At 44.0% G+C, this 22,259-nt stretch overlaps 2 protein-coding genes across 2 annotated transcripts; both read left to right on the plus strand.

Annotated features, from left to right (window-relative positions):
• Positions 1-1,227: 1,227 nt before the first annotated feature.
• LOC147973620 (pentatricopeptide repeat-containing protein At2g34400-like) lies at positions 1,228-2,770 on the plus strand. The gene is made up of 2 exons (XM_087524741.1): positions 1,228-2,261; positions 2,767-2,770. Exons 1-2 carry the CDS (start codon positions 1,228-1,230, stop codon positions 2,768-2,770), a joined length of 1,038 nt encoding a protein of 345 aa, XP_087380867.1.
• A 12,220-nt stretch (positions 2,771-14,990) lies between these two features.
• On the plus strand, positions 14,991-16,533 carry LOC147973621 (pentatricopeptide repeat-containing protein At5g43790-like). The gene is made up of 2 exons (XM_087524742.1): positions 14,991-16,024; positions 16,530-16,533. Exons 1-2 carry the CDS (start codon positions 14,991-14,993, stop codon positions 16,531-16,533), a joined length of 1,038 nt encoding a protein of 345 aa, XP_087380868.1.
• Positions 16,534-22,259: the final 5,726 nt, after the last annotated feature.

Below are 22,259 nucleotides of genomic sequence, written 5' to 3' on the forward strand. Positions count from 1 at the left end.
CGCTTCAACCAAACCAGACACCTACTATGTCCCATCAGTACTTTGTTATTTCTCCAACCTAGGTAAATAATTAAGAAAGAAAATATCACCTTTTATGTTTTTTTGTAGTTGTCATCAAAAAGTCTGCTGAGTTTTCCTTGTGCTCGCACGACATCCTAACAAGTTCTCCTAATTCCTGTGATTTGCAGTTTAACACCGCTGTTCTTGAATACTTTCAGTTAAGGTTTTTTGTGCTCCCAGCCGTGAAGATGCATCGGCTGAAACCATTCGTGATTGATCTCACCAGCAGGTTCTTGGGAAATACAAGATCTGAAGAAAACAATAAGAATATGGCCCCTAAATTTGACAACCTCCGATAATATAATCACATCTCAGCTGGAAGGTTGATGTATGCCGAATAGAGTAGGAACAATTAAAACCTTAACATCACAGTTCAGACGGTCCGAAACATCATATAACTTAAAAATCCTCATTCTCTCTCAGAACGAACACATAACTAATGTGAGATACTCACCTGACAGAAAAACGGCTGCCATAAGAAAATCAAGAAACCTAACATCCTAGTTTCAAATCGATCCAGAAGTCAACCAGGAAACGTGCTAACCTATGTGAGTAGGATGCAATAAGAACCACGGTCCCTAGCACAAAAGTAGAGGAACACGACATGCAAAAACCAGTGCGACAGCGCAGACAACAGCGTCGGAGTGATCCACAATATTTTCATTTGATCCATGGTGTCATTTGGACGCATCAACGCCTTGTCTATTTCTTTTTCACAATTTTCACTTGTTAAATAACCTGCTAGATCGGATGCAATTATTTAAAACAGTTCTAGAGAGTAATATCATATCATGTGATTAAAACGTACATAGACACAGATATTGATAATTTGATATTAGGCATAAATTTAGTTAAACGAGTCATAAGAACACACTGATAGTAACATGTGCCCCAGCCATTGTATGCCGACAGATTCAGCTGAAAAAGGTAAGAAACCTAACAATACGTTGTTCGTCCATTAGGCCGAAGTTTACCACAGAGGCCAAAAAATGCGACCAGAGCAGCGACCATAACGGTTGGCGCTCGTTAACAACGAACTGCGGCTGTGGGGCGATTGAGAGCAAATCTGACGGCCAAAAATGCATCAAACTAAGGATCTAATGGCCAAAAAGGTTAATGGTCTGAGAGGGCTGGAATAGTGCTGCCGGAGGTCCACCTCCGCCGCCAATGCCGCCGCCGACCACCGCAGGCACACTCCCGAACAGGGCTCTCCACGCGCGCCTCCTCCGCTCCGGCGCCCTCGACGCCGACCCCTCAGCCGCCGCCCCGCTCGCCGCGTCAGCCGCCAACACCTCCCTCCCGTACGCGCTCTCCCTCCTCCAAGCCCACCCCTCCAGCTTCTCCTACAACACCACCATCCTCTCCCTCGCGCACGGTCCCCGCCCCCACCTCGCTGTCGCTCTCTACCGCTCCATGCTCCTCGGCCCCCTCTCCAACCCCAACAACTACACCTACCCGCCACTCCTCGCCGCCTGCGCCCGCCTTCTCCCCGTCGGTTCACCCACCGCAGCGGGCACTGCTATCCACGCCTCCCTCTTCCGCCGCGGTCTCGACTCCCGCGGCCGCTTCATCGGCGCGTCACTCCTCTCCTTCTACGCTGCCGCCGGGGACCTGCCCGCCGCACGCCAGGTGTTCGGCGCAAGTCCCCCCAGTCAAAGGGACCTGCCCCTCTGGAACTCGCTCCTCCACGCTCACCTCTCCCAGGGCTTCTACGCCCACGTGCTACGCCTCTCCCGCCAGATGCCCGCCGCCGATGAGGTCACGCTGCTCGCCCTCGTTTCCACCTGTGCGCATCTCGGCGCGCTCGACACCGGCCGCTGGGCGCATGCTTGCTATGCAAGGACCCACCGGAGCACCACGCGGAATCTCGGCACCGCTCTGCTCAACATGTACATGAGGTGCGGAGATGTCGAGAGCGCGTGGTCTGTGTTCCGTGAGACGCTTGACAAGGATGTCCGGACGTGGAGTGTCATGATCGCCGGACTGGCCATCAATGGGCTCCCCGGGGATGCGCTGGCCTTGTTTGCTGAGATGAAGAACACAGGGGTGGACCCAGATTCCATCACCATGACCGCAGTGCTGAGCGCGTGCGCCCATGCTGGCATGGTGGATGAGGGCAAGAGGTTCCTGGACTGTATGCCTGTTGAATGGATTCCTTTTGATGATCATGAGATGGATGAAGTTAGAAAGCACAACCCTCTGTATCCTCTTTTTACTTTCTTTTATTTAGTTGAATTAAAGTAAAAAAAGAATTTTCTGTCTATTTTCTGATTTATCTGTGCAATATAAAAATACCCCGAAAATAAAAGTTCTTCAAATGCCCTGAAATTTAAATATGCTTTTTTTCTGGAATATTTGAGAATATCTGGCACTGAGAACACAGCAGGGGGAGCTGGCACCTGGCCACGAGGGTCCAGGGCGCGCCCACCCCCTCCCCCCTCGCCGGGCGGACCTCCCTGCCTCGTGGGCCCACGGTGGCTCCCCTCCACTTATTCCTTCACCCACACACTTCTTCTTCCTCCCAAAAAAATCACCATCCAGCTCAAGCACGAGTTCTAGTTCATTTTGCTGTGATTTTCGATCTCCTTGCTCAAAGCACCTCTCACAAAACTGCTTAGGGGGATTGTTCCTTGGTATGTGACTCCTTCATTGGTCCAATTAATTTTTGTTCTAGTGCTTTATTCATTGCAAATTTGTGTTGTCTAGGTGATCATGTTCTTGAGCTTGCATGTCAAATTTATATGGTTCCAAATAGTTCTAATGCATAATATATGCTCTAGGCACTTGTAGGAGTAGTTGCTATCAATTTTGTTGAGTTTGGTTTACTTTTATTTGAAGTTACTAAAAATTCCAGAAATTTTTCAGAGGTATAAATATGTTTAGGAAAATGTACCGAAGTGGTTCTTCAAGGAAATAAGGACCCAGGCTTGCAATGCGTGATGCTGATGATGAGCCACCAAGGGACGCTCCAGTGTGGCCTTGTGAATGGCCTTCAGAGGACTTCATGGATCGAGCAGGAATTAAAGAAGAATTTAACGCATATTTGCGTAACACTGATCTTGTGAGCTTCGAGGCAGAAAAGTGCCGTTAGTACCACTATCTCACTAGTTCCTTTGTGAGGAGGTTTGAATTTTCATCTTCACGCAATTCTCAAACTGTCCTGTTTGATCTTTATGAAAATGCTTACACTATGGACTTAGAGGACTTTACCACTGCTTGCAAACTTCCACAATGGGGTAGTGCTAGTGAACCTCGCAAATCTGAATTTATAGATTTTCTTGCTAGTATAACTGTGGGGGAATCTAGAGATATAGCACAAGCTACCATAGGGAGCCTTCATTTTCCTGCTATACATTATTTTGCTCTCTTCATAGGTAGGTGCATAAATGGTAAGGATGAAGCATGTCACATGTGTGTCCCTGACCTCGGTATTCTTAGGAGTGCTGTGTTAGGAAATAAATCTTATAACTTGGGAGCCATTGTTGCACATAGGTTGCGTCATAATAGATTTAATGGAGATTTCTTTGGTGGAATTTATGCAACCCGTATAGCTAATTTTCTTGGTATAACCATACGTGAGGATGATATTGAGTTGCCTCTTGCTTATTTGGATTATGAGGCTATGGTTCGTCATCATTTTGTTGAGAGGAACGATCAGTTCCTCCAGTACTGACTAATCTTTGACAGACGACGCACCTATCACGTCGCTCTCCCTGCTTCTACTTTCTTTGACTTTCAGGCAAAAGGGAGATATTTTATAACCAGAGAGGAGGCGAAAGACTATAAGAGGAGGGCTGAGATAGCTCGCCTCCAAGCTGCAGCCCACAATGCAATGACTGCTGCATCACAGTATGACCCTAGTTACAACTTTGGATATCTACCAGGCCAGCCGTGGCCATAGACCAACTTAGGCCAAAAGCCTAAGCTTGGGGGAGTACGTATTTCTCACTGACATTACATTCATGTTCACACACTCATTGCTAGTTGTGGGTGCTCATACTTTTTCACTGTAATATCCATGCTAGTTTATTTTCCTTTTTATGCTTTCTTCTTGTGTGTTTGATAAACCTTAAGAAAAACAAAAAAATTAATTGTAGATTTTAGCTAGTTTTAATTTCCATGCTTGTAGTAGTAATTAAAAAGAAAATTCAAAAAGATTTCATGTTCTTCTTTTGCTTGTTGGGAGCTTTCCCGTGTAAATAGTTTTATTTATTTTCTTTTCTTTGGGGGTCGATAGGAGAAGACCATAATTAAATTGTTAAAGTGACTCCTATATGCATTATTGTTGATTTAACCAAGAGTCCATATTGCCTTGTCTTCTCCTACTTATTGAATGCTTGCAGATTCCAGCTTAGTCCAATGCACATGCACTGTTATTATTATTCACATCATTCGGTCGTGTAAGTGAAAGGCAATTATGACGATATATGATGGACTGATTGAGATGGGAGAAGCTGGTATGAACTCGACCTCTCTTGTTTTTGTAAATATGATTAGTTCATCGTTGCTGATTTGGCCTATTATGAATAAACATGTTTGCAATGACAATTAGAGATTATAGTTGCTTATGCCATGCTTAATTAGCTAGGAGCTTATAATGGTTTACCTTGCGTGCCAACATGCTATTAAAATGGTTGTGATGTGGTATTATAGGGTGGTATCCTTTTTTGAACGATTCGAGTGGCTTGACTTGGCACATGTTCACGCATGTAGTTGAAACAAAATCAACATAGCCTCTACGATATTTATGTTCATGGTGCATTATATCCTACTCATGCTTGCATTCGGTGTTGATTAATTTTAATGCATGTTCATGGCTGTTGTCGCTCTCTAGCTGGTCGCTTCACAGTCTTTTTCTAGCCTTCACCTGTACTAAGCGGGAATACTGCTTGTGCATCCAATCCCATAAACCCCAAAGTTGTTCCATATGATTCCACCATACCTACCTATATACGATATCTACCTGTCGTTCCAAGTAAATTTGTATGTGCCAAACTCTAAACCTTCAAATAAACATTCTGTTTTGTATGCTTGAATAGCTCATGTATCAACTAGGGATGTCCGTATCTTCCATGTTAGGTGGGTTATTCTCAAGAGGAGTGGACTTTGCTCCTCACTCACGAGAAAATGGCTGGTCACCAGGATGCCCAGTCTCATGCTTTATGCAAATCAAATCAAAATAATTGCAAACAAAACTCCCCCTGGGATTGTTATTAGTTGGAGGCACTCGTTGTTTCGAGCAAGCCATGGATTGATGCTTGTTGGTGGAGGGGGAGTATAAACTTTACCATTCTGTTTGGGAACCGCCTATAATGTGCGTAGCATAGAAGATATCGCCATATCTTGGTTGTTATGTTGACAATGAAAGTATACCGCTTAAAATATTATTCATCTCTATTTCAAAATCGAGCTTTGGCATCTCTACAAATCCATGCTTCCCTCTGCGAAGGGCCTATCTATTTACTTTTATGTTGAGTCATCACCCTCTTATTAAAAAGCACCCGCTGGAGAGAACCTCTGTCATTTGCATTCATTACTAATTAGTTTACATTGAGCATGACTTGACTGGATCTCTTTTACCATGAATTACAATGTCTAGTCAGTCCTTGATCTTTAAAGGTGCTCTGCATTTATGTTTTATGGTCTCAGAAAGGGCTAGCGAGATACCATCTTGTTATATCATATTATGATTGTTTTGAGAAAGTGTTGTCATCCGAGGTTTATTATTATTGCTCGCTAGTTGATTACGCCATTGATATGAGTAAACATGAGACCTAAGAGTTATTGTGGATATGGTTAGTTCATAATATTTGCTAAAAACTTGAATGCTGGCTTTACATATTTACAACAACAAGAGCAAACAGAGTTTGTAAAAGTTTTTCTTTATCACTTTCAGTTTGTCAACTGAATTGGTTGAGGACAAGCAAAAAGATTTAAGCTTGGGGGAGTTGATACGTCTCCGTCGTATCTACTTTTCCAAACACTTTTGCCCTTGTTTTGGACTCTAACTTGCATGCTTTGAATGGAACTAACCCGGACTAACGCTGTTTTTAGCAGAATTGCCATGGTCTTATTTATGTGCAGAAACAAAAGTTCTCGGAATGACCTGAAACTCCACGGAGATTATTTTTGGAAATAATAAAAAATATTGGCAAAGAATCAAGGCCAGGGGCCCACACCCTAGCCACGAGGGTGGGGGCCGCGCCCCCTACCTCGTGGCCCCCTTGGAGCTCCACCGACCTCAACTCCAACTCCATATATTCGTGTTCGGGGAGAAAAAAATAAAGAGGAAGGATTCATCGTGTTTTACGATACGGAGCCGCCGCCAATCCCTAAACTCTCTCAGGAGGGCTGATCTGGAGTCCGTTCGGGGCTCCGGAGAGGGGAATATGTCACCGTCGTCATCATCAACCACCCTCCATCACCAATTTTATGATGCTCACCGTCGTGCGTGAGTAATTCCATCGTAGGCTTGCTGGACGGTGATGGGTTGGATGAGATTTATCATGTAATCGAGTTAGTTTTGTTAGGGTTTGATCCCTAGTATCCACTATGTTTTGAGATTGATGTTGCTATGACTTTTCTATGCTTAATGCTTGTCACTAGGGTCCGGGTGCCATGATTTCAGATCTAAACCTATTATGTTTTCATGAATATATGTGAGTTCTTGATCCTATCTTGCAAGTCTATAGTCACCTACTGTGTGTTATGATTCGGCAACCCTAAAGTGACAATAATCGGGACCACTCCCAGTGATGACCGTAGTTTGAGGAGTTCATGTATTCACTATGTGTTAATGCTTTGGTCCGGTACTCTATTAAAAGGAGGCCTTAATATCCCTTAGTTTCCACTAGGACCCCGCTGCCACGGGAGGGTAGGACAAAAGATGTCATGCAGGTTCTTTTCCATAAGCACGTATGACTATATGCGGAATACATGCCTACATTACATTGATGAATTGGAGCTAGTTCTGTGTGACCCTAGGTTATGACTGTTACATAATGAACTGCATCCGACATAATTCTCTATCACCGATCCATTGCCTACGATCTTTCCATATATTGTTCTTCGCTTATTTACTTTTCCGTTGCTATTGTTATCATCACTACAAAATACCAAAAATATTACTTTTGCTACCTTTACCTTTTGCTACCGTTACCACTACTATCATATTACTTTGCTACTAAACACTTTGTTGCAGATATTAAGTTTCCAGGTGTGTTTGAATTGACAACTCAGCTGCTAATACTTGAGAATATTCTTTGGCTCCCCTTGTGTCGAACCAATAAATTTGGGTTGAATACTCTACCCTCGAAAACTGTTGCGATCCCCTATACTTGTGGGTTATCACCCCCCCCCTTTCCTTTCCCCGCATGTGGAATTAGAGGAAAGAGGGGGCTTGCCCTCTCCCTTCCTTCCCTTGGGCCGCCTGCCATGAGGTGGGGCGCGCCAGCCCCATGTGGGCTGGTGTGCTCTCCCTCGTTAGTCCGTTTGGCCCAATATGCTCCCATGGCCTCCCGGAACCTCTTCCAGTGATCTGATAATACTTTGGTGCATTCTGAAAGTCTTTCGGGGACCAAATATTATCGTCCTATATATCAAATTTTACCTCCGGAGCTCCTCGTCATGTCCGAGATCTCATCCGGGACTCCGAACAACATTCGGTCACCAATTCACATAACTCATATAATACCATACCGTCAACAAATGTTAAGCGTGAGGACCCTACGAGTTCGAGAATGATGTAGACATGACCGAGACTCTTCTCCGATCAATAACCAATAGTGGGACCTGGATGCCCATATTGGTTCCTACATATTCTACGAAGATCTTTATCAGTCGAACCTTTATGACAACATACGTAGTTCCCTTTGTCTGTCGGTATGTTACTTGCCCAACATCCGATCGTCGGTATCTCCATACCTAGTTCAATCTCGTTATCAGTAAGTCTCTTTACTCGTTCTGTAATACATCATCTCGTAACTAATTCCTTAGTCACTTTGCTTGCAAGCTTCTTGTGATGCTATATTACCGAGAGGGCCCAGAGATACCTCTCCGTCACACGGAATGACAATGCCAATTGATACGTCTCCAACGTATATATAATTTTTGATTGCTCCATGCTATATTATCTACTGTTTTGGGCAATATTGGGCTTTATTTTCCACTTTTATATTATTTTTGGGACTAACCTATTAACCGAAGGCCCAGCCCAGATTTGTTGTTTTATGCCTATTTCAGTGTTTTGAAGAAAAGGAATATCAGACGGAGTCGAAACGGAACGAAATCAACTGGAGAAGTTATTTTTAGAACGGAAGCCACCTGATAGACTTGGACTCCACGCCAGGAGATATGGGAGGTGCTCACAAGGGTGGGGGGCGCCCCCCCTAGGGCGCGCCCCTGCCTCGTGGGGCCCCCATGGCTCCTCCGACGTACTTCCTGCACCCATATATACCTACGTACCCTAAAACTTCCAGAACGAACAATAGATCGGGAGTTCCGCCGACAGAAGCCTCCGTAGCCACCGAAAACCAATCTAGACCCGTTCCGGCACCCTGCCGGAGGGGGCAATCCCTCTCTGGTGGCCATCTTCATCATCCCGGTGCTCTCCATGACGAGGAGGGAGTAGTTCTCCCTCGTGGCTGAGGGTATGTACCAGTAGCTATGTGTTTGATCTCTCTCTCTCCTGTTCTTGATTTGGCACGATCTTTATGTATCGCGAGCTTTGCTATTATAGTTGGATCCTATGTTTCTCCTCCCCCCTCTTCTCTCTTGTAATGAATTGAGTTTCCCCTTTGAAGTAATCTTATCGGATTGAGTCTTTAAAGATTTGAGAACACTTGATGTATTTGTTGCCATGGATATCTGTGGTGACAATGGGATATCGCGTGATTCACTTGATGTATGTTTTGGTGATCAACTTGCGGGTTCCGCCCATGAACCTATGCATAGGGGTTGGCACACGTTTTCGTCGTGATTCTCCGATAGAACTTTGGGGCACTCTTTGAGGTCCTATGTGTTGGTTGAATAGATGAATCTGAGATTGTGTGATGCATATCGTATAATCATACCCACGGATACTTGAGGTGACATTGGAGTATCTAGGTGACATTAGGGTTTTGGTTGATTTGTGTCTTAAGGTGTTATTCTAGTACGAACTCTAGGGCTGTTTGTGACACTTATAGGAATAGCCCAACGGATTGATTGGAAAGAATAACTTTGAGGTGGTTTCGTACCCTACCATAATCTCTTGTTCGTTCTCCGCTATTAGTGACTTCGGAGTGACTCTTTGTTGCATGTTGAGGGATAGTTATGTGATCCAATTATGTTAGTATTGTTGAGGGAACTTACACTAGCGAAAGTATGAACCCTAGGCCTTATTTCCTATCATTGCAATACCGTTTACGCTCACTTTTATCACTTGCTACCTTGCTGTTTTTATAATTTCATATTACAAATACCGTTATCTACTATCCATATACCACTTGTTTCACCATCTCTTCGCCGAACTAGTGCACCTATACAATTTACCATTGTATTGGGTGTGTTGGGGACACAAAAGACTCTTTGTTATTTGGTTGCAGGGTTGCTTGAGAGAGACCATCTTCATCCTACGCCTCCTACGGATTGATAAACCTTAGGTCATCCACTTGAGGGAAATTTGCTACTGTCCTACAGACCTCTGCACTTGGAGGCCCAAGAACGTCTACAAGAAGAAGGTTGTGTAGTAGACATCACCAATCTCAATCCATGCTGACTCAATAGACACCTTTGGAGATACATGTAGAGCATCTTTATGATCACCTAGTTATGTTGTGACGTTTGATAGCACACAAGCTATTCCTCTGGTATCCGGGAGTTGCATGATCTCATGGTCGAAGGAAATGTATTTGACATTAAGAAAGCAGTAGCAATAAACTGAACGATCATATGCTAAGCTAACAGATGGGTCTTATCCATCACATTATTCTTCTAATGATGTGATCCCGTTATCAAGTGACAACACATGTCTATGGTTAGGAAACCTTAACCATCTTTTGATCAACGAGCTAGTCTAGTAGAGGCATACTAGGGACACGGTATTTGTTTATGTATCCACACATGCATTTAAGTTTCCGGTCAATATAATTCTAGCATGAATAATAAACCTTTATCATGATTAAGGAAATATAATAATAACCATTTTGTTATTGCCTCTAGGGCATATTTCCAACAGTCTCCCACTTGCACTAGAGTCAATAATCTAGATTACATAGTAATGAATCTAACACCCATTGAGTCTTGGTGATGATCATGTTTTTGCCCGCGGAAGAGGTTTTGTCAACGGGTCTGCCATATATTCAGATCTATATGTACTTTGCAAATTTCTATGTCTCCATCCTTGACCTTTTCACGAATGGAGCTGAAGCGTTTCTTGATGTGTTTGGTTCACTTGTGAAACCTAGATTCCTTCGCTAAGGCAATTGCTCCATTGTTGTCACAAAAGATTGTCATTGGACCCGATGCATTAGGTATTACAACCAGATCGGATATGAACTCCTTCATCCAGACTCATTCATGCGCTGCTTCCAAAGCAGCTATGTACTCCGCTTCACATGTAGATCCTGCCACGATGCTCTGCTTGGAACTGCACCAACTGGCAACTCCACCATTCAATATAAATACGCATCCGATTTGTGACTTAAAGTCATCCGGATCTTTGTGAAAACTAGTATCGACGTAACCCTTTACGACGAGCTCTTCGTCACCTACATAAACAAGAAACACATCCTTGGTCCTTTTCAGGTACTTCAGGATATTCTTGACCGTTGTCCAGTGATCCACTCCTAGATTACTTTGGTACCTCCTAATACGTCCATTTTGCATCATTATTTTCTACTATTATTTACAATGTTTTTATGCATAATTATGCTTTATGGAGTAATTCTAATGCCTTTTCTCTCATGATATGAATGGTTTACACAAAGCGGGAGAATACCGGCAGCTGGAATTCTGGACCTAAAAAAGTTACGTCAGAGCTACCTATTCTGCACATCTCCAAATGAGCTAAAAATTACGGAGAATTTTTTTAGAATATATAATAAATACTAGAGCAAATAACTACCGGAGGAGGCCACCCTGGTGAGCACAAGACACCAGGGCACGCCTGGGGCTCGGCCCACCTCCGGTGCCCATCTTCTGGTATATAGGTCATTTTGATCTAGAAAAAAAATCAGAGGGGGACTTTCGAGATGAAGAACCGCCGTCTCGAGGCGGAACTTGGGCAGGAGCACTTTTTCCCTCCGGCGGAGCGATTCCGCCGAGGGAACTTCCCTCCTGGAGGGGGAAATCATCGTCATTGTCATCACCAATAACTCTCTCATCTTTGGGAGGGCAATCTCCATCAACCTCTTCAACAGCACCATCTCCTCTCAAACCCCAGTTCATCTCTTGTGTTAAATTTTTGTACTAGAATCTCAGATTGGTACTTGTGGGTGACTAGTAGTGTTGATTACATCTTGTAGTTGATTACTATATGGTTTATTTGGTGGAAGATTATATGTTCAGATCCATTATGCTATTTAATAGCCCTCTGATCTTGAGCATGATTATCATTGTGTGCCACTCTTCCTTATAAGGTGGTACTAGCCTCCTCGCATATCCGAGGTGGGACTAAAGTCACCGGCAACGCCAATGGCCAGTGTCTCTGACACCCAATCCCCCCTAAACAGGGTAGACTGGGCCCCAGCTCTGATACCAATTGTTAGCGTCCCAGACCCAGCTCCCAACCTTCGACATATGTTTCGACGTTTTCGGTGCGCATCGGACACACCCTTACAAGCAAAGAGCCCACTACATCCCAAAAGACTAGTCTGAAGGGAGTGTGTCACTCTTCCTTATAAGGTGGTCCTAGCCCCCTCCCATATCCGAGGTGGGACTACAGTCAGTGGCAACGCCCAATGGCCAACGTCTCTGACACACACTGTTTTTATGCTCAGTTGCTATTCCTGAGGCAATTGAAATAAAAAGTACGCACTATTGCTTGTCGTAGAAATGGATGTATCTAGATGTAATACATCCATTTCCGCAACAAGTAATTCAGGACGGAGGGAGTATGTTTCAGTTAATTTTTTCTTAGAGAAACCTATTCTTTGACTACCGCGCTCTGTTCACTTCAAGATTTCTTTTCTCCCGGGTTCGGTTCATTTCCTAAAAACTATTTTTTGTTCAATCACTCGAACCAATCTTGGATTTTTTTGCTTCCGTTGACGACGAATTGAGAGGAGATGGGATCCGAAAAAGAAGAGATTTTTGTTCTGCTTTCATCCAAGCTTTCAAGAATCATTGTTTTGCTTTTCTTTCGGGAATATTTCATGCTATGAATTTCCCTTTAATCATTCAAGTTAGATATAAAGATATGAATAGAGATTTGATTCTTGATCCAATTGGTACTCTTCTCTTGAATTGAGGGGTGGCCAGAACACAACGCATCCCCGAGATCGAGCCAAGGATGTTGCGATCGGCCGCGGCGTCGCCGCCAGAGGTGAGGAAGAGGGTTCACTCGTGCGGATGAGGAGGAGGGGGGATTTTTGACCTCTCAGAGATTACAATGCCCGAGCTTGAAGCAAGCGTCATTCCCGTCATCGGGTAGGGGCTTACATGGACCTTGTCAGAAACATGAATAACACGACTCACCTCCTTGCCTGAAACAAGCGTTGCCCCACCGTTGTCGGGCTGCTTTTGTTGACGGTTCCTTTGGTGGCACCGAGGGGAGGGGAGGAGGGAGGTGGTGGCCGTTCTGGTCACCCCGCGCTACTCGAGGCACCAAAGACGACACGGGGCAGCTCGACCTTTCAATTGATACACAATGTTGTAAGAAAGTTGCAAGAATATTTTTTCAGGGGAGTTGCATGAATATTTACAACAAATGTAATCACATAAACCATATACGTGCATTGCTTCGTTTTCAGAAACCAGGTTGTGTTAAAAAAAAGGGAGTTCAGGCTACTCCTATGTTCTGACAGCAGAGATGGCCACGCCTGCAGCATCCGCAAGCAGCTGATGGAGCGGTACCTAGTAGTACATCACTAGATCATGTCGGCACGCGTTTCTATGCCCGTTGATTATTGATATAAAATGGTAGGAATTTTTGCAAGTATATGAAGACGTGAAAGATTATATAGGATATTCTGTAAATATATGGAGATACCAAACATGTATTGTGAAGTCGGTTCGATCATTATGGACACTGAATGGAAAAATGATCTGTAAAAGTCTTTCACCGGCATTTTCATGTGTGACCTACTCGTCGTCTTCTTAACCTGAATTCTGCCTGTGTTAGACTTTGTTGAACAAACATGTCACAACCTGCATTGACTTCCCTCTAGCTGCATGAACACATATCGGGTGCAGATGAGCTCGGGTACAGAGATGGATTTTCGCCTTTATAGTAGTTTCCTATGCTTGTAATAATTGTTTACAGATCTAGAATACGTTGTCTTAATAGCACATCTATTGGCTTACTGAATATTTCTTAATTATGGATCCAAAATTGAAGGATATTTCTTAATGTTCACAACATATATACTCATAATAACTTGCATCATAAATAATTTACATTTGGTAACGCAACTGGGGAGTGCAAGTCAGCTTCATCAGCCAAAGCTACGTACAAATTCTCAATCTTTAAGTTTCTCCCACGCCCTGTCTATCATATAAACCAGCGCTTCAACCAAACCAGACACCTACTATGTCCCATCAGTACTTTGTTATTTCTCCAACCTAGGTAAATAATTAAGAAAGAAAATATCACCTTTTATGTTTTTTTGTAGTTGTCATCAAAAAGTCTGCTGAGTTTTCCTTGTGCTCGCACGACATCCTAACAAGTTCTCCTAATTCCTGTGATTTGCAGTTTAACACCGCTGTTCTTGAATACTTTCAGTTAAGGTTTTTTGTGCTCCCAGCCGTGAAGATGCATCGGCTGAAACCATTCGTGATTGATCTCACCAGCAGGTTCTTGGGAAATACAAGATCTGAAGAAAACAATAAGAATATGGCCCCTAAATTTGACAACCTCCGATAATATAATCACATCTCAGCTGGAAGGTTGATGTATGCCGAATAGAGTAGGAACAATTAAAACCTTAACATCACAGTTCAGACGGTCCGAAACATCATATAACTTAAAAATCCTCATTCTCTCTCAGAACGAACACATAACTAATGTGAGATACTCACCTGACAGAAAAACGGCTGCCATAAGAAAATCAAGAAACCTAACATCCTAGTTTCAAATCGATCCAGAAGTCAACCAGGAAACGTGCTAACCTATGTGAGTAGGATGCAATAAGAACCACGGTCCCTAGCACAAAAGTAGAGGAACACGACATGCAAAAACCAGTGCGACAGCGCAGACAACAGCGTCGGAGTGATCCACAATATTTTCATTTGATCCATGGTGTCATTTGGACGCATCAACGCCTTGTCTATTTCTTTTTCACAATTTTCACTTGTTAAATAACCTGCTAGATCGGATGCAATTATTTAAAACAGTTCTAGAGAGTAATATCATATCATGTGATTAAAACGTACATAGACACAGATATTGATAATTTGATATTAGGCATAAATTTAGTTAAATGAGTCATAAGAACACACTGATAGTAACATGTGCCCCAGCCATTGTATGCCGACAGATTCAGCTGAAAAAGGTAAGAAACCTAACAATACGTTGTTCGTCCATTAGGCCGAAGTTTACCACAGAGGCCAAAAAATGCGACCAGAGCAGCGGCCATAACGGTTGCCGCTCGTTAACAATGAACTGCGGCTGTGGGGCGATTGAGAGCAAATCTGACGGCCAAAAATGCATCAAACTAAGGATCTAACGGCCAAAAAGGTTAATGGTCTGAGAGGGCTGGAATAGTGCTGCCGGAGGTCCACCTCCGCCGCCAATGCCGCCGCCGACCACCGCGGGCACACTCCCGAACAGGGCTCTCCACGCGCGCCTCCTCCGCTCCGGCGCCCTCGACGCCGACCCCTCAGCCGCCGCCCCGCTCGCCGCATCGGCCGCCAACACCTCCCTCCCCTACGCGCTCTCCCTCCTCCAAGCCCACCCCTCCAGCTTCTCCTACAACACCACCATCCTCTCCCTCGCGCACGGTCCCCGCCCCCACCTCGATGTCGCTCTCTACCGCTCCATGCTCCTCGGCCCCCTCTCCAACCCCAACAACTACACCTACCCGCCACTCCTCGCCGCCTGCGCCCGCCTTCTCCCCGTCGGTTCACCCACCGCAGCGGGCACTGCTATCCACGCCTCCCTCTTCCGCCGCAGTCTCGACTCCCGCGGCCGCTTCATCGGCGCGTCACTCCTCTCCTTCTACGCTGCCGCCGGGGACCTGCCCGCCGCACGCCAGGTGTTCGGCGCAAGTCCCCCCAGTCAAAGGGACCTGCCCCTCTGGAACTCGCTCCTCCACGCTCACCTCTCCCAGGGCTTCTACGCCCACGTGCTACGCCTCTCCCGCCAGATGCCCGCCGCCGATGAGGTCACGCTGCTCGCCCTCGTTTCCACCTGTGCGCATCTCGGCGCGCTCGACACCGGCCGCTGGGCGCATGCTTGCTATGCAAGGACCCACCGGAGCACCACGCGGAATCTCGGCACCGCTCTGCTCAACATGTACATGAGGTGCGGAGATGTCGAGAGCGCGTGGTCTGTGTTCCGTGAGACGCTTGACAAGGATGTCCGGACGTGGAGTGTCATGATCGCCGGACTGGCCATCAATGGGCTCCCCGGGGATGCGCTGGCCTTGTTTGCTGAGATGAAGAACACAGGGGTGGACCCAGATTCCATCACCATGACCGCAGTGCTGAGCGCGTGCGCCCATGCTGGCATGGTGGATGAGGGCAAGAGGTTCCTGGACTGTATGCCTGTTGAATGGATTCCTTTTGATGATCATGAGATGGATGAAGTTAGAAAGCACAACCCTCTGTATCCTCTTTTTACTTTCTTTTATTTAGTTGAATTAAAGTAAAAAAAGAATTTTCTGTCTATTTTCTGATTTATCTGTGCAATATAAAAATACCCCGAAAATAAAAGTTCTCCAAATGCCCTGAAATTTAAATATGCTTTTTTTCTGGAATATTTGAGAATATCTGGCACTGAGAACACAGCAGGGGGAGCTGGCACCTGGCCACGAGGGTCCAGGGCGCGCCCACCCCCTCCCCCCTCGCCGGGCGGACCTCCCTGCCTCGTGGGCCCACGGTGGCTCCCCTCCACTTATTCCTTCACCCACACACTTCTTCTTCCTCCCAAAAAAATCACCATCCAGCTCAAGCACGAGTTCTAGTTCATTTTGCTGTGATTTTCGATCTCCTTGCTCAAAGCACCTCTCACAAAACTGCTTAGGGGGATTGTTCCTTGGTATGTGACTCCTTCATTGGTCCAATTAATTTTTGTTCTAGTGCTTTATTCATTGCAAATTTGTGTTGTCTAGGTGATCATGTTCTTGAGCTTGCATGTCAAATTTATATGGTTCCAAATAGTTCTAATGCATAATATATGCTCTAGGCACTTGTAGGAGTAGTTGCTATCAATTTTGTTGAGTTTGGTTTACTTTTATTTGAAGTTACTAGAAATTTCAGAAATTTTTCAGAGGAATAAATATGTTTAGGAAAATGTACCGAAGTGGTTCTTCAAGGAAATAAGGACCCAGGCTTGCAATGCGTGATGCTGATGATGAGCCACCAAGGGACGCTCCAGTGTGGCCTTGTGAATGGCCTTCAGAGGACTTCATGGATCGAGCAGGAATTAAATAAGAATTTAACGCATATTTGCGTAACGCTGATCTTGTGAGCTTCGAGGCAGAAAAGTGCCATTAGTACCACTATCTCACTAGTTCCTTTGTGAGGAGGTTTGAATTTTCATCTTCACGCAATTCTCAAACTGTCCTGTTTGATCTTTATGAAAATGCTTACACTATGGACTTAGAGGACTTTACCACTGCTTGCAAACTTCCACAATGGGGTAGTGCTAGTGAACCTCGCAAATCTGAATTTATAGATTTTCTTGCTAGTATAACTGTGGGGGAATCTAGAGATATAGCACAAGCTACCATAGGGAGCCTTCATTTTCCTGCTATACATTATTTTGCTCTCTTCATAGGTAGGTGCATAAATGGTAAGGATGAAGCATGTCACATGTGTGTCCCTGACCTCGGTATTCTTAGGAGTGCTGTGTTAGGAAATAAATCTTATAACTTGGGAGCCATTGTTGCACATAGGTTGCGTCATAATAGATTTAATGGAGATTTCTTTGGTGGAATTTATGCAACCCGTATAGCTAATTTTCTTGGTATAACCATACGTGAGGATGATATTGAGTTGCCTCTTGCTTATTTGGATTATGAGGCTATGGTTCGTCATCATTTTGTTGAGAGGAACGATCAGTTCCTCCAGTACTGACTAATCTTTGACAGACGACGCACCTATCACGTCGCTCTCCCTGCTTCTACTTTCTTTGACTTTCAGGCAAAAGGGAGATATTTTATAACCAGAGAGGAGGCGAAAGACTATAAGAGGAGGGCTGAGATAGCTCGCCTCCAAGCTGCAGCCCACAATGCAATGACTGCTGCATCACAGTATGACCCTAGTTACAACTTTGGATATCTACCAGGCCAGCCGTGGCCATAGACCAACTTAGGCCAAAAGCCTAAGCTTGGGGGAGTACGTATTTCTCACTGACATTACATTCATGTTCACACACTCATTGCTAGTTGTGGGTGCTCATACTTTTTCACTGTAATATCCATGCTAGTTTATTTTCCTTTTTATGCTTTCTTCTTGTGTGTTTGATAAACCTTAAGAAAAACAAAAAAATTAATTGTAGATTTTAGCTAGTTTTAATTTCCATGCTTGTAGTAGTAATTAAAAAGAAAATTCAAAAAGATTTCATGTTCTTCTTTTGCTTGTTGGGAGCTTTCCCGTGTAAATAGTTTTATTTATTTTCTTTTCTTTGGGGGTCGATAGGAGAAGACCATAATTAAATTGTTAAAGTGACTCCTATATGCATTATTGTTGATTTAACCAAGAGTCCATATTGCCTTGTCTTCTCCTACTTATTGAATGCTTGCAGATTCCAGCTTAGTCCAATGCACATGCACTGTTATTATTATTCACATCATTCGGTCGTGTAAGTGAAAGGCAATTATGACGATATATGATGGACTGATTGAGATGGGAGAAGCTAGTATGAACTCGACCTCTCTTGTTTTTGTAAATATGATTAGTTCATCGTTGCTGATTTGGCCTATTATGAATAAACATGTTTGCAATGACAATTAGAGATTATAGTTGCTTATGCCATGCTTAATTAGCTAGGAGCTTATAATGGTTTACCTTGCGTGCCAACATGCTATTAAAATGGTTGTGATGTGGTATTATAGGGTGGTATCCTTTTTTGAACGATTCGAGTGGCTTGACTTGGCACATGTTCACGCATGTAGTTGAAACAAAATCAACATAGCCTCTACGATATTTATGTTCATGGTGCATTATATCCTACTCATGCTTGCATTCGGTGTTGATTAATTTTAATGCATGTTCATGGCTGTTGTCGCTCTCTAGCTGGTCGCTTCACAGTCTTTTTCTAGCCTTCACCTGTACTAAGCGGGAATACTGCTTGTGCATCCAATCCCATAAACCCCAAAGTTGTTCCATATGATTCCACCATACCTACCTATATACGATATCTACCTGTCGTTCCAAGTAAATTTGTATGTGCCAAACTCTAAACCTTCAAATAAACATTCTGTTTTGTATGCTTGAATAGCTCATGTATCAACTAGGGATGTCCGTATCTTCCATGTTAGGTGGGTTATTCTCAAGAGGAGTGGACTTTGCTCCTCACTCACGAGAAAATGGCTGGTCACCAGGATGCCCAGTCTCATGCTTTATGCAAATCAAATCAAAATAATTGCAAACAAAACTCCCCCTGGGATTGTTATTAGTTGGAGGCACTCGTTGTTTCGAGCAAGCCATGGATTGATGCTTGTTGGTGGAGGGGGAGTATAAACTTTACCATTCTGTTTGGGAACCGCCTATAATGTGCGTAGCATAGAAGATATCGCCATATCTTGGTTGTTATGTTGACAATGAAAGTATACCGCTTAAAATATTATTCATCTCTATTTCAAAATCGAGCTTTGGCATCTCTACAAATCCATGCTTCCCTCTGCGAAGGGCCTATCTATTTACTTTTATGTTGAGTCATCACCCTCTTATTAAAAAGCACCCGCTGGAGAGAACCTCTGTCATTTGCATTCATTACTAATTAGTTTACATTGAGCATGACTTGACTGGATCTCTTTTACCATGAATTACAATGTCTAGTCAGTCCTTGATCTTTAAAGGTGCTCTGCATTTATGTTTTATGGTCTCAGAAAGGGCTAGCGAGATACCATCTTGTTATATCATATTATGATTGTTTTGAGAAAGTGTTGTCATCCGAGGTTTATTATTATTGCTCGCTAGTTGATTACGCCATTGATATGAGTAAACATGAGACCTAAGAGTTATTGTGAATATGGTTAGTTCATAATCTTTGCTAAAAACTTGAATGCTGGCTTTACATATTTACAACAACAAGAGCAAACAGAGTTTGTAAAAGTTTTTCTTTATCACTTTCAGTTTGTCAACTGAATTGGTTGAGGACAAGCAAAAAGGTTTAAGCTTGGGGGAGTTGATACGTCTCCGTCGTATCTACTTTTCCAAACACTTTTGCCCTTGTTTTGGACTCTAACTTGCATGCTTTGAATGGAACTAACCCGGACTAACGCTGTTTTTAGCAGAATTGCCATGGTCTTATTTATGTGCAGAAACAAAAGTTCTCGGAATGACCTGAAACTCCACGGAGATTATTTTTGGAAATAATAAAAAATATTGGCAAAGAATCAAGGCCAGGGGCCCACACCCTAGCCACGAGGGTGGGGGCCGCGCCCCCTACCTCGTGGCCCCCTTGGAGCTCCACCGACCTCAACTCCAACTCCATATATTCGTGTTCGGGGAGAAAAAAATAAAGAGGAAGGATTCATCGTGTTTTACGATACGGAGCCGCCGCCAAGCCCTAAACTCTCTCAGGAGGGCTGATCTGGAGTCCGTTCGGGGCTCCGGAGAGGGGAATCTGTCACCGTCGTCATCATCAACCACCCTCCATCACCAATTTTATGATGCTCACCGTCGTGCGTGAGTAATTCCATCGTAGGCTTGCTGGACGGTGATGGGTTGGATGAGATTTATCATGTAATCGAGTTAGTTTTGTTAGGGTTTGATCCCTAGTATCCACTATGTTTTGAGATTGATGTTGCTATGACTTTTCTATGATTAATGCTTGTCACTAGGGTCCGGGTGCCATGATTTCAGATCTAAACCTATTATGTTTTCATGAATATATGTGAGTTCTTGATCCTATCTTGCAAGTCTATAGTCACCTACTATGTGTTATGATTCGGCAACCCTAAAGTGACAATAATCGGGACCACTCCCAGTGATGACCGTAGTTTGAGGAGTTCATGTATTCACTATGTGTTAATGCTTTGGTCCGGTACTCTATTAAAAGGAGGCCTTAATATCCCTTAGTTTCCACTAGGACCCCGCTGCCACGGGAGGGTAGGACAAAAGATGTCATGCAGGTTCTTTTCCATAAGCACGTATGACTATATGCGGAATACATGCCTACATTACATTGATGAATTGGAGCTAGTTCTGTGTGACCCTAGGTTATGACTGTTACATAATGAACTGCATCCGACATAATTCTCTATCACCGATCCATTGCCTACGATCTTTCCATATATTGTTCTTCGCTTATTTACTTTTCCGTTGCTATTGTTATCATCACTACAAAATACCAAAAATATTACTTTTGCTACCTTTACCTTTTGCTACCGTTACCACTACTATCATATTACTTTGCTACTAAACACTTTGTTGCAGATATTAAGTTTCCAGGTGTGTTTGAATTGACAACTCAGCTGCTAATACTTGAGAATATTCTTTGGCTCCCCTTGTGTCGAACCAATAAATTTGGGTTGAATACTCTACCCTCGAAAACTGTTGCGATCCCCTATACTTGTGGGTTATCACCCCCCCCCCTTTCCTTTCCCCGCATGTGGAATTAGAGGAAAGAGGGGGCTTGCCCTCTCCCTTCCTTCCCTTGGGCCGCCTGCCATGAGGTGGGGCGCGCCAGCCCCATGTGGGCTGGTGTGCTCTCCCTCGTTAGTCCGTTTGGCCCAATATGCTCCCATGGCCTCCCGGAACCTCTTCCAGTGATCTGATAATACTTTGGTGCATTCTGAAAGTCTTTCGGGGACCAAATATTATCGTCCTATATATCAAATTTTACCTCCGGAGCTCCTCATCATGTCCGAGATCTCATCCGGGACTCCGAACAACATTCGGTCACCAATTCACATAACTCATATAATACCATACCGTCAACAAATGTTAAGCGTGAGGACCCTACGAGTTCGAGAATGATGTAGACATGACCGAGACTCTTCTCCGATCAATAACCAATAGTGGGACCTGGATGCCCATATTGGTTCCTACATATTCTACGAAGATCTTTATCAGTCGAACCTTTATGACAACATACGTAGTTCCCTTTGTCTGTCGGTATGTTACTTGCCCAACATCCGATCGTCGGTATCTCCATACCTAGTTCAATCTCGTTATCAGTAAGTCTCTTTACTCGTTCTGTAATACATCATCTCGTAACTAATTCCTTAGTCACTTTGCTTGCAAGCTTCTTGTGATGCTATATTACCGAGAGGGCCCAGAGATACCTCTCCGTCACACGGAATGACAATGCCAATTGATACGTCTCCAACGTATATATAATTTTTGATTGCTCCATGCTATATTATCTACTGTTTTGGGCAATATTGGGCTTTATTTTCCACTTTTATATTATTTTTGGGACTAACCTATTAACCGAAGGCCCAGCCCAGATTTGTTGTTTTATGCCTATTTCAGTGTTTTGAAGAAAAGGAATATCAGACGGAGTCGAAACGGAACGAAATCAACTGGAGAAGTTATTTTTAGAACGGAAGCCACCTGATAGACTTGGACTCCACGCCAGGAGATACGGGAGGTGCTCACAAGGGTGGGGGGCGCCCCCCCTAGGGCGCGCCCCTGCCTCGTGGGGCCCCCGTGGCTCCTCCGACGTA

This window comes from Triticum urartu, chromosome 5A (genome assembly GCF_056163025.1).
Source record: "Triticum urartu cultivar PI428250 chromosome 5A, HENAU_Tu73, whole genome shotgun sequence".
Classification (NCBI taxonomy): Eukaryota; Viridiplantae; Streptophyta; class Magnoliopsida; order Poales; family Poaceae; genus Triticum; species Triticum urartu.